The 13384-nt window shown below is 41.0% G+C and overlaps 1 protein-coding gene across 15 annotated transcripts in view; it reads left to right on the forward strand.

Moving 5' to 3' along the window:
- gramd1bb (GRAM domain containing 1Bb) overlaps window positions 1-13170 on the forward strand; it is a 115733-nt gene extending 102563 nt beyond the window's left edge. For all 15 annotated transcript variants that reach the window (XM_079354871.1, XM_079354874.1, XM_079354863.1 and 12 more), the window contains 14 exons: window positions 667-770; window positions 909-1004; window positions 1421-1501; window positions 1628-1743; window positions 2868-3030; window positions 3147-3339; window positions 3477-3620; window positions 4366-4484; window positions 4590-4732; window positions 5093-5196; window positions 5442-5742; window positions 6218-6325; window positions 6755-6875; window positions 9074-13170. In XM_079354871.1, coding sequence (XP_079210997.1) covers window positions 667-770; window positions 909-1004; window positions 1421-1501; window positions 1628-1743; window positions 2868-3030; window positions 3147-3339; window positions 3477-3620; window positions 4366-4484; window positions 4590-4732; window positions 5093-5196; window positions 5442-5742; window positions 6218-6325; window positions 6755-6875; window positions 9074-9163 — 1883 coding nt within the window. In that variant the 3' untranslated portion in view covers window positions 9164-13170. The remainder of the gene's footprint in view (window positions 1-666; window positions 771-908; window positions 1005-1420; window positions 1502-1627; window positions 1744-2867; window positions 3031-3146; window positions 3340-3476; window positions 3621-4365; window positions 4485-4589; window positions 4733-5092; window positions 5197-5441; window positions 5743-6217; window positions 6326-6754; window positions 6876-9073) is intronic.
- Window positions 13171-13384: the final 214 nt, after the last annotated feature.

The following is a 13384-nucleotide window of genomic DNA, read 5'->3' on the forward strand; positions in this document are numbered from 1 at the left end:
AATGACACAACTGAGAGAGATTGCAAACAAATATTGACTACAGTTGCCAAATTTTATGGCGCGACTTAGAATGAGGCAGCTTCCCTTGCATATTTCCGAGGCTCTTTATAACCTAAGAATGAACTTTTTACAGCAGTCGAAGCGACTTACTGCACCCTGCCATTAACACATAGTGTCACAAGTTAAGCTGTCTTCTGGCTCTTGAATGAGTACTGTGTGTGTCTGAAATACATTTCCAATAACTGTTATGGTTAGTTGATGAAGAGTTCACAGCTAATAAAATGATGCACATAAAGGGAATGCTTAAAGCGCTGCTGCGAGGTTCTCTCTGTGACATTGCTCTCACATTTTATTTGATAGAATATTTGCATGCTCTTGTGTCTAATCTGTTGATGGATTTTCTGGCACAACTATCAAGGTGCATGGAGCGTGAAAGGCTCAGAGAGTTTGACCCCGATGATGGCCACAAGCCGAAACGTGTCGTTCTAACTTGTTAATACATTTGATCTTCACACTACAAGTGTTGCTTTCCGACCTCTTCGAGCCCTTCACTCTCCATGTTCCTTGGTAGTTGGTGAAGTTGTGCCCGTTCTGATTCTTCTGATCTGTTGAGTATCAGAATGATGCACTCTGTGATGTCATTAAAGTAACGTCTCCTTGTTGCAGACTACTCCTGTGCTCTTCAACGGGACATCCTACTGCAGGGACGCCTCTACCTCTCTGAGAACTGGATCTGTTTCTATAGCAACATCTTCCGCTGGGAAACGCTGGTATGCTTGTCAACACTCTGGCTCTATATGTATTCCTTTGGGGTTTTTTTGTATGTAGGGAGTATAGGGTTTAAATGTAGAGCTGTCATGTCTGTGTATTTCTAAAAATTGGGTGCATTTGTGTTTGTGTTTGTAAAGCTAACAGTGCGGCTAAAAGACATCTGCTCGATGACAAAAGAGAAGACTGCTCGCCTCATTCCCAATGCCATCCAGGTCTCTACGGATACTGAGAAGGTAAAAGGGGTTTAAAGTGTGGGAAGGAGGTCATGGTGTTGTCGTTCCAACTCAAACAGCAGTGACTAATGTTGCCATACCCAAGACCGCAGAGGGAACATATTTTAGCTTTAATCATCTTTGGCTAAGGAGACAGAAGGGAGGCCTTGAGGTACTAAAGAGTCTGGTTGGTAACAGATTGATGATTTCATCTTAATCACCGACAAGGGGGAAATGTTCCCGTCACAAATTGGTGACTGGAGAACCGTTGGCGAGATATTAATGTCACACCGTGACTGCAAAAATATGACAAAGCAAATTAAAATAATCCCAGATGAAAAGTACTGTTAAAACTGTGCTCCTCAAGAATTTGACTCCAGTGCCAACGAGACTTGTACATAATTAAATGTCTTTTTTTCTTTCTTTCTTTTTTGCAGCACTTTTTCACCTCATTTGGAGCCAGGGACAGGACTTACATGATGATGTTCAGACTGTGGCAGAATGCACTGCTGGACAAGGTAAGCACATCTGACCTGCTAGTTTTCTGTTAATATTTAAACTGTTTTGCCTGTTAAAATAGTTTGTTTTGGAGTCGTCTGATCTTTTACTTGCTTGCTTGGTGGATTGATTGATGCATTTTACAGCCCCTGTGTCCAAAAGAACTCTGGCACTTTGTCCATCAGTGCTATGGCAACGAGCTCGGCCTGACTAGCGACGATGAAGACTATGTCCCCCCTGATGATGACTTCAACACCATGGGGTGAGTATTGAGACACCGCAATCTGTTTCCATGGCTATGTGTAAAAACACATTTCTGTCTGTTTATTAAAAAAAATTACACAGCCCAATATGATCAACACTCACATGTTCATGTTCAGTGATGAACACTGCATTCTGAAGTCTGATCTCTATCACTCCTTGTTCTGCCTCTTCCTTCATTTACATCTTCATTTACATTTACAAGGTGGAATCAATAGAGACTGTCGGTTCAGCTCTCTTTGGTCTCCAAAGGAATCCTTTTGTCTGAATTATCCTGTCATCTTGTCTTTTAGAAAAGTCGGGCCACATATTTGATCTCAATGATTAGCATGAGCAGCTATCTTTGGTGTGAGAGGAGAAAAATCCATCAGAGGTCAAATTGAATGTGTCATGATGGTCTTAAAGAGATTATAGCCTCGAGTGATATGACATCAAGCAGAGTGAAGTGCAGATCATTTCTGCTTCTATAAGCTTCAAATGAGAACAAACAATACATACTTTAAGAATAATAATGTTTTATTTGTATAGCACTTTTTTATACAAGTAACAAAGTGCTTTACAACAGACGATAAAAGCAACAGACAGAAAATAAACCAACCAACATTAAAATTCAACTAGTAAAATGCAATAAAATCAAAACTAAAATCACAGAGTAAAAGTTATTCATTAAGATCCCCATTAGCTTCTGTGTTAGCTACTTTTCCTACTTTTCATTTCTTCTTTGACAATATTTCATTTATTGACACAAAACATATCCATTACAAAAAAGCATAACACAACAAATGACATAACCAATGAAACACACAAACAGCTCAGACTCAAAAACGGTCTGATACATACAGCAGCTCAATATTTATATATTCTCCACATAACAAAATAATGTCTTAAGTGGAGATGTAAAGCAAGGACTCTGCAAGTCTGGTCTTTGTTGGCAAGCTGTTCCAAAGTCTGGGTGCTCTGACAGCAAAGGCCCAGTCCCATTTAGTTTTTAACTTGGACCCTCTGCCAGAGGATTTTAGACTGTGTCCTGGTTTATAAGGGGTTAAAAAAAAGCGTGATGTTCAATCCAATACAGAAAAGTGAGAAAACATCTGACCTGTTACCCTTCTTCTCTGGCTCCATCAGGTTCAGTGAAGAGATTCCCAACGAAGAAAATGAGATCAACAATGACAACTTGTCAAAGAGCAGCGCCGAGGCCAAGCCTGAGGGGAGCCCTCTTCTGTTACATAAAAAGGTTGTCCCAAACTGCACCATCCCCAGCCCAGGCAACCATGACCCGCCCATCACAGTAAGCTATACAATTCATTCACTGACTACTAAAATACACACATGTATGCACTTTGTGTTTTTAAAAGGTATACAACTTTGATTTACACAATTGATGCCAATTTCTTCTCTCCCCAGTTTGCCCTTCCATCTGAGGAGTATGCAGACTGCTTAGCTGACGGCGAGCTGCTTGCTGTGCCACTTCTGGTGGTAGACAAGAACAATGATACCAGCGGGCCTGGTGGTCCTGTCCCTTCCCCCTCTCTGGACTTCAACGACAATGAAGACCTCCCCACTGAGCTCAGTGACTCCTCAGAAACACACGATGAGGGTAGGTGTCCCGAACCTGCTCTTTTACAGATTTAGGATAAAGCTGATGCTACTTCAAACACTGTGTATTGAAGGAAAAGAAGGAAGAAAAAAAAACATCATAAGCCAATAGCGTCTGTGAATCTCTTTGTCCGTTAGGTGAGGTGCAGGCCTTCCATGAGGACCTGAATGGCAGGCAGCACATCAACGAGATCTACAAGGTCAGCGTGGACAAGCTCTATGACATCCTCTTCACAGAGTCCCAGTTCATGAGTGACTTCATGGAACAGAGACGCTTTTCAGGCAAGAATTTATAATGCTTTTACTGCTGGCAGAACAAAGAGGAAATTAATGAACACTACAGCTATTTTCCTTTTGACATCGTACCAATATTGGGAGGCTTAAGAACTGTATAGTTATAGTTGTAAAAGTCTGTGTCTTTTCATGGTGGCTACCACCACAGACCACCATCATGTATATTGTTACCGTGGAAACACCGCCTGATACGTCAACTACTGCTGTATAAAGACGCTGGATCTGCTACTTTTATATGCACCTCATAGCAGGAGACTATCCCTGTCAGATGGGGGAGAGCATGGCAAAAATAGTACAACGCGAAACTAGTGGACGTAGCCACAGAGTCCACAATATGATGCGATAATGGAAATACCTGCCTTTGTATCACTGCTATGCATGACTCAGCCGTTTAATCACATGCACAGTGATCGTAGCGTTCGTGTGCATACAGTCTGTCACATGCGTCGGTAACATGATATCGTCACCAATGTCAAACGTCACCACACTCTCCCATTGGCTGGAGGTGAATTCTCCGGATTATATCCTGCTGCATTCTCACATCAGCTCACTCTGACTCTATGCAGAAAAAAATGACTAAGGGGTTGGCCGGAGAATCTCTGGGTGAGGACAGAGGGACATTTGTTTAAGTGCTAAAGCCCTCTCAGAGTGATGCTAAAGAAAAATGTTGAAATACTCCCCTGCTGTTTTAATTATTTGAATCATTTGTCTCACTCATCGTTTTGCTATTTAGATGTCGTATACCACCCGTGGAAGAAAGAGGATGAGGGGAACCAGACCAGAGAGATCCTGTACACCATCTCGCTGTCCAACCCCCTGGCTCCAAAAACAGCCACAGTCACTGAGACACAAGTACAGTCTACTCTTGTTTGTTTTTTTCAAGAAGCATTGATTGTTCTTTAAGCCTCTTGAGTTTGAAGGTGTTTCCATTAAACCACGTTTTTATTTTTTCTCCAGACTCTGTACAAAGCAAGTCAGGAGAGCGAGTGTTACATCATCGATGCTGAGGTCATCACACATGACGTGCCCTACCACGACTACTTCTACACTCTCAACCGCTACATGCTCACCAGGGTAGCCAAGAACAAATGTCGGTTACGGTGAGTAAGTCTCTGAGCAAAATGTGCTTTTGGAGTGAACACGAAATTTAGTACTCTTTTATTTGGTTTAAGTAAATCAGGCCCTCAGTGTTTTATTGTCTGAGCACCAACATCTTTTTATTCAATCTGTGTCATTGAGGGGAGAGTGTATGTAGCAGGGTAAGGCCACATTGAGCTGTGGTGACATCATACTAACGTCGAAGGAAAATCTTGCTTTTTTTCTGAATGCACAAGCACATCTTAGCTGAAGAAAAAAACGTCATGGAAAAAAATTAATTTTTCAAGTAACTCCAGCTCACACCTGTCAAATGAGAAGTCTCATTGTTTAGACCTTCTTAAAATGAATGTGATTTTCTGCAGGGTATCAACAGAACTGCGCTACAGGAAACAGCCGTGGGGACTGGTGAAAGGCTTCATAGAAAAAAACTTCTGGAGCGGGCTCGAAGAGAACTTCCGTGTTCTAGGTACACTTGAGTTTATTGAAAGAAATAATATTCATTATTCCAGAGACGTTAAAGATCAGGGATGAGAATGACTTCACCATCTGCTGCCACAATAAGACTAGTATATATAAGTATTAAAGTTATGAATTATGGTTAGGAAGAGAAGTACAGTTCCTCCATTGTCAATGATTTTAGGGTTATGATCTTTATTTGGATCTGAGAGAGGTGTGGTTTGATCGTATGACGCTTGTCTTCTTTCATCTCAGAGTTGGAGTTGTCCAAGCTGGAGGATATACTGACAGAGGCTCACCAGCTGTCTCCAAAGGCCAAGGTGGTGAAAAACTCCACAGTGAGGCGGAAGAAGAGGCCGCTGCCCCACATGCGCAGCCAGCATCTGGACGAGGCGCTCAGTCCCGTTACCACGCCAACAGATGAGGAAGTGATTCAGAGGATCAAACAAGTAGCAGGCTCCACGCAAACCAGACACCAGAGTCCAGAACACCATCACCTGCCAGGAGGCCTGGCTCTGTACAGCGTGTCCAAACTGCTCCTCATCATCAGCTTCGTGTAAGCAACGGATCACAACACACATACACACACATGCACATGCACAATCACACAGACAGGAGTGCTTGATTATCTGGCTATGATGGTGCAAATACAAGTTAGATACAGGCTGAGATGACACGCAGGTCCATGTAAAAACACTTTCACCCTACATTAAACAGAGAGCTTCCTCTGGCCCAATTGTTTCATGATTTCATCAGTTGTTCCTGTTTGTTTTGTGGAGTTCTTGTCTAATTCACTAATACAGTTGTGTTGCTGTCTTCTCAGTAACTCATTGTCAGTCTAATAAATGTAATCTCTCTCCTCTTCTTCCATTGCCATCCATAGGATCTGTCTAAGGTACATCATCTAATTAGCCAGCATAGCCAGATACTTAGATCCATTGGTGTGCACGGATTTAATTAAGAATGGAAATAAATGCAACATGGAGAATTCTTCTGTTGACTTTCCTCTTGCCTGTCTTGCACTTCCTCAGCCTGGTCCTGCTGGTGTTCCTCAATATGATGCTGTTCTACAAGCTGTGGATGCTGGAGTACTCTGCACAGTCCTTAACAACATGGCAAGGTCTACGGCTTCATGAAAGGTACAAACGTGAACACAAGTGTGCAAAGGTTTCTGTGACGCACATTCAAAATGTTTTTGATTCTGTGAGCAGTTAAGAATACCAAACATGGTCTCTATCTCTGAACCTTAATGGTTTTCTATGGTCGTTATTTGGCTGGTGACAGACACAGTTATAGACTTACTTATGCAACACACAGATTCTGTTAAACATACACGCCAAACTATATCCATATGGCTGCTCAGTGTGTGGCAGGAAACCTAAAATGACCGCTAAATAGCTCAGGGCTTGCTGAAACAATTTAGCAAACTGTTTTGTTGGCAGTCCCTCAAAAAGAAGGTGTGCTTCAGCTGCTGCACCCTGATGTTGTTAACGTCTGTGTGTTGTTGTCGTGTGTGTGTGTGTGTGTGTGTGTGTGTGTGTGTGTGTGTGTTTGTATGATTCTCTTAGTAAACTGCCTCAGACGCAGATGGAGTGGTCGCAGCTCCTGGAGGCTCAGCAGCGATACCACGACGCAGAGCTGCAGAAGTGGAGGGAGATTATCAAGTCGTCAGTGGTGCTCCTCGATCAGGTACTCACACACTTGGAGACTTTTTCCTAATGATATCAGAACTCTGTTGTAATGGGTGAGGTTGTGTTATGTTCTGCCTCCCAGAGAATGTGTCTTCTTTCATGAAGATAGAACTTTGTTCATCTTAAAGGAATGTCTGGTGTCGGGTAGCTCCGACCTTACAAAGTGTATTTTAAAGTGGGTAAGAAAGAAGTTCAAAAAAATTACCTACAAAATAGGGATGAATATAATCATAGTTAAGAGACAGAGTAGGTTCAGTGCAACAGTAAAGGCCTCATGGACTGTTCTACTGGCAGTACTCCAGCTAGTGACACTAAAAATACTGTACTACCGTACTGTGCAACTGATATTGTGGTGTAATCTGATGTCATCTATTTCAACCATGCAACACTGAAGCTGGTGAAGAAACTTGTGACGCTGTTTAGTTTCAGTGTTATTTTAGCACCAATGTTGTTTGTGCAGTAAAGTATTTGCCAACGTCTCACCATTTCAGAAAGGCAATATATTCTGAGGATTTTGCACATCCAGCTGTCTCATGAGGTCGGTGCGTCGGACATCAAGCTGTCACAACGACAACAAGAAAATCCTAAACACTGCTCCAACTTAGCATCACCAATTTATCAGAAAAAAACCCAACTTTTCGGTCCCTCTGAACCTTCTGATGTCAACCTGAGCATATACAGCATTGTGTACTTACGGTCATGGTGGGGAATTGTTTGAGGACCCACTCAAGAAAGGCTCAGTCGGTCCGAAATATTGTGATTTTTTTCTAAAAAACTGGAGATGCTCAGCAAGAGGAGTGTGCAGGATTTGTTTCTTTTAAATATATTCCATATATATCCCTACTGAAAGAGGGCGCCTGTGAGCTCAGGTTAATTTATTTGTACCTGTAGGTAGATCTGTTTACAGCCAGCAAGGTCGACATCAATTATGACAACTCGATGAAGAAATAAATGTAATAACACATTAGAGAGAAGAAGGCCAATTAAACCCAGTGAGACATGATAAAAACCTAAAAAATGATCCGAGTATTCAAGGTTCCACCAATCAGGGCATACGAGAGAGAGAAGTCTCAACCGATCAGATCAATTAAAAATAAATCATCTTTTCAGGTAGGGTGTAAACAAATTTTAACCATAAGTGAATAGATAAAGTGTATGTGTGAGTATATGGCTCCAGCTTGTTCTGTTCAGGGCGAGCAGCAGGAACAGAGCTCTGGGACTCAAAGCTTCTGTCCAGACGGGAGAAGCTGAAAAGCTCGTAAACTTGAGCTGCTGAGTGTACAACCTGAGAGTTTTCCAAAGTGTGTTTATTGAATTATTGTCTCGTAATTTTCCATGATATAAAATATCAACTTTGCAAGAATGGTGCATTTCGTCCTAATTTATATTGTGGTATTTTAAAGCATTATGATATGGCGTATAGATTTGTATTTTATTTTTTATTAAAAATTACCAAATCTTTATTACCAGTGCTTTGAAACATAGAAAACTACCTATTGAAAGAATTAAGAGATGGAGCAGCCAATACACGGTTAGTTTAAGATCATTGTTGCATGAAGAGAACAGAATCAGAAAAACAAACATCTGCTTCCATTTTCTTGAACTGTCAGATTCCTCATCAGATGTCAAAGTAAAACAGAAACCCATGAGGAGGAAAGAAATAGTGAAACACTAACCTGAGCAGGTCCCAGGTTAGGATAGACCAATGACGAGCTTTAAATTGAATTAATGTTATACTCTACTCACAGGATCCAATCCTATTTTAATGATTTACAAGATCTGATCCAATACAATGATCTATATCCAATCAGATGAATTGCTTTCCTCTGGCCCATTGTTAGAGCCAATGGGAAATGGATCACATGCTCTAAAGCCGGTTACACATTGTTACCACTGAGGTCCGAGTTCTTTTCCTTCAAGATTTGTAATACAGGAGGAGTCTAATCACCAGGTAATGATATATTGAAGTGTCTCATTCACAGCATTCCTGGTGAAATTAATTTATTAAAAGGTGATTCATGTATTTGTTATTCAATCTATGTCACCACAGTCTGTTGCACTGGGAGGAAATGGGGTTACATCAATAGTTTCTCCTCATTCCAGATTAATGTAGAGCAGTGTGATAATGCTGTTTTTAATGGTCAAGCCAAGAAACCGTCTCTCACTCCTTATCTTTTTTTTTTTTCTTACCTCCAGATGAAAGACTCTTTATTGAACCTCCAGCGAGGCATTGGTTTAAGGGACTACAGCTCCGAGGCTGAGGAGAAGAGAAGTCGCTACCACTGACACACCGTCACCAAGGCCATATGAGGGCATGCTGTGCAATATTGAACCTGTTTTGTTTGTGAACCAGTATGCAGGCAGCGGCAAGACAGAGGAAGGACAGAAAGGACAGAGGGGGAAGTGGGACCAACAGTGGGCTGGTCCTAAAGACACAAAGTGGGGAACCGTCGTCTCCCGCGCACAGAGGTGAAAACCAACCTAAGAGGAGATCATACTCAACAGAAAGTGCCCCCTACCACACACAGGAACTGAGGTGTCCCTAACATCGCTGAGGCATTGTGGGAAGGTGCTCCTTCTCTGCACCTGTGGAAAAAACCCATTTCCTTCTACTCTCTTATTTCCAAGTGCATCCTACTGTAAGCCGTGTCGCTCAGACAGCGGCAGAGAGAAAGAAGGGAAACTACTGCATGCGTTTAGACAACCTAGCTTCCCTCAGTCAGTGTTAATGTGGTTCAGTTGCAGTTCATGTGTGTCAAAAAAGAAGAACAGAAGACGTGCAGAGATTTAAGTCAAAGAGAAGGGCGGTCCTTTCCAGTCTTAATGGCTTTCTACACTCTCGAGACTGTTCCAAACCCATCGTCCCCTTGAGGTCCTCGCTGCAGTGTCCCTTTGGTAGACCTCAGTGTGATCAGAGTGCAGTAATCGTCCCACATGCAGGGAAGAGAAAACACAGTGTAGCGAGGGAGAGCTGAGCTTCAGTCTGTTGCCTTGTTTGAGCCTGGCCTGGGTGGTCTCTGTCAGGGCTGGTTCCCTGTCAGACCGCCACGATGAGATGTTTATTAGTCAAATGTAGACAATGATGAGACTCGAGCAAGTGCTTTTAACCTTACACACAATTCACGTCCTCAGCTGCACCTGTCCCCATGTTAGCTACCTTACATCCCTTATCCTCCGAATGAAGTCGAATGTATTCGCCTGAACCAAAAGGCCCCACTTTGATCACATAACATTCATTTCAAGAAAAGGGATGCTGCAGCCCGACTGATAGGGTGACCTGTGTTCCTACATGTTTTTAACTGAACTGTGACTATATCTCTTGAAATATGTTTGAATTAGAAATAATTCTATGAATATATTTGAAATATATAAGAATATTTCATTATTTAATATATATATTTCAAAATATATAAACATAACCTATATTTATTGTTAATTTATGTACATACAGAAATGATCAGAGCTCTAGACCAGTTAAAGAATTTCTAACAAAAAGTGTTTTCTTCGGAAAAAAAAAAATGCATGCCAGATATGTCTGTGACATGTCCAGTGTGCAAGTATGGTTCTGCTTTTGCGCGGTTATATTCGCGCATGTGTGTGTGAATGAGAGAGTGTATGTGACTGTGTGCATGCATGCGTGTGCGTACAGGTGTGTACTTTAATATGTGACATTTTTACCATTCCACTCTTGTTGTACGTTTCTTATGTTTTAGTTTTTCTTTTCTGGCACTTGCAGCCAGACCGCCTTTTTAATGCTAATGCATTTGGATGCCGCCTTGCATTAGCCCCACCAGGGTACAGTTTACAAACGAAGAGTTTTGTTCCAAAATGACATATCCAACATCTGAAACAAAGTTACAGCCACTTTAACCTGATGACGGACCGCTCAGACTATCATTGCAGTCCATTTTTGACACATAAGAAGCAGCTTCAACCTAAGGTAGAGGAAAAATGACAAACCTGATAGTCTAAATTGTAAGATTGAACAAAAAGGTAATGAGCTGGATATAAAACATTTTGGAGATGAACCCTTCATACCTTTAGTAGCTGATGTAATCTTTATCCCTGTCACTACAGTAGGGGCTAAATGACTCTTTACTTAAAGGAATAGTTTGACATTTTCAGAAATTCACATTTGCTTTCTTGACCAAACTTAGATGACCAGGTTAAAACCAGTCCAATGTCTGCGCAGTGTGTATGAATCTACCAGCCGGTTTGCTAGCTTAGCATGACTTTTTCCTTGGTTTTTTTTTTTTTTTTTAATTCAGAGCTAACCATCCCTCGGCTCCTTCTGCCAGCAGCCACAGCTTACCTTCATCTAAAGCTTGGCAATAAAACTAATGAGTGAATTTCACAAACTATTCCTTTAAATCCTACTGAACCTATATTACATTATTCTTTTCCTTATTCCTCCCATTTCAAGTTTCTGTATTGGATGCAATGAAAGCATGAAAACTATTTTAACGCAACTAAATTGAACCAAAAGAAAGAAGTAGAAATGTACACCACAAAGGGTCATGTTGTTTTAACTGAAGTATTAAACATGTTTGTCATGTATTATGTATTTAAACTGGGTAAGGTGCAGTAAAGAGCATCTTGTAAAGTTTCAATGAGAGCACTTCCTAAATTAAAAAAAAGAGCTTCTTTGTGTTAAGAAAAGAGAAGTGAGCACTTTAAAGCCTCTTGAGGGAGAGAATAGAAGAAAGAAACGGCAGCAGTTTAGGTTGAGGTGATGAATGCAGCGCTGATGAAAATTGTATTAATCAGTTTTTATTTTGTTATCATTTGATTTGACAAGCCAACTTTGGAACCTATTAAGAATTAGTTTCCTTCTTTTGGGATTGAGCAGTGCTCCCAAAAAAAGTGTTACACCTGTTCAGATGGAGTGCTTCACTTTATGCCATCCCATGAGATTCTCTTCCAAGTTCACATCCCAAAGCCCTATCAAAGACCAGCTGTCTTGTCTGTTTCAAGGCGAGATTGAATGACTTGTATGAGGGAAATGGTATCTTTACCGTGTGCCTATTTGGCGTGTTACTGACTGGCTTTCTGAGAGCAGCTCAGAAGCTTCAGGATTGAACCCCTGCTGTGAGTGTGTGTGTGTGCGGATGAATATACAGTGAAAGAAGGCACTGAGTAATGGTAACACATGAAACCTTAAGACCTGAATGTGAGTGGTTGGAAAGCTTTTCTGTTGTTTTGAAATCCCTTTCACAATCCTGATGACAATGAAACCCAGCGCTGAAGTTTGACTTCGTGTACACGACGGTACAGAAATTATGTGAATTATGTGATGGAAATGCTTTAAAGAGGTTGTTGTTTTTAAGTGTATGATGAAATGGATTCTCCTCTTTCAGATGCTTGAATTGTATAGATTTTTTTTGTTTGTTTGACAAAGACAAACATTCTGATTTGAGCAGGAAATGGTAAATGCTTGAGTCCGTTGTTTTCCTCTCCAACTGTGGCTGCTTTTGTTTGTTTTTAATGACATTTGAAGAATGGACAGATGTCAGACACATCCTCCTTGGTCCAAATTAAGCTCCCCGTTCAGTCCCTAAGAAAAGTACTTTTTACCTTCATCATTCCCTTCACACCTCAACATTTCCCATTTGTACCAACGCATATGACAAATCACCTCGATTATCTCAAAGGTTTTTGGGTTTGTTTTTTCGCTCTTTTTTACGAGCAGTTATCTGCATTACTCGAATGATTGTATGATTGCTATCCCTGCACAGCTGTGAAACCAAGGTGACCCAGGAGTTCTGAATGCCGCCGTTTTGTCACTGACAACTAATGAATTATGCGCTTCATTGACTGTATTAATTGGCATTTGCCTTGTTGTCACAGAGTCAGTGGGTCATTAGTGCCACCCACACCACCCAGTACTAGCTAACAGCCTTGGTTGAATCTCTGACACACACAACCTCCTGAAATGACCACTGATCAAACTCATGGCAAATTCTCTTCTTTGGGTGTCTTTATGAAATATGTACTGGTGTAGTTCTGTTCAAAAAATAATTCTACTGTATGTTTTTTTTTTTGTTGTTTTTTTAGAAAATGTTTTGATCTCTAGAGAGACTTTTAGTGACATTTCTACGGAGATAAAATATACTGTAAGTATATGTTGCGTATATCTGCAGTGTGCACACACACTGTCAACGGAATCCAACCTGCGCTGCGCGTAGGTTTGGATTTGCCGATGACTTTGCCTCATAGAGACTGAAGATGAAAGTGGCTTTCTGGTTCATGTGAAGTAGAGATTGGAAGTATGAATAAAAAAGATATATGATAAACGAATAGTGTTGCTGTTTTTTTGTTTGTTTGTTTGTTTGTTTGTTTGTTTGTTTGTTTTGCCTTTTCTACACTTCTGTCTTTTCAAATTCCACACAGGAACAATGTTGACAGGAAACACTTGTAATCCTGAGTATGTTTGACCTCAGGGTGAAGTGTGGCTGAAGACAATTGAATGAGGCACCCAGATGAAATATTCATTGGTTACTGCACTTA

This window comes from Symphodus melops (assembly GCF_947650265.1).
Source record: "Symphodus melops genome assembly, chromosome: 10".
Classification (NCBI taxonomy): domain Eukaryota; kingdom Metazoa; phylum Chordata; class Actinopteri; order Labriformes; family Labridae; genus Symphodus; species Symphodus melops.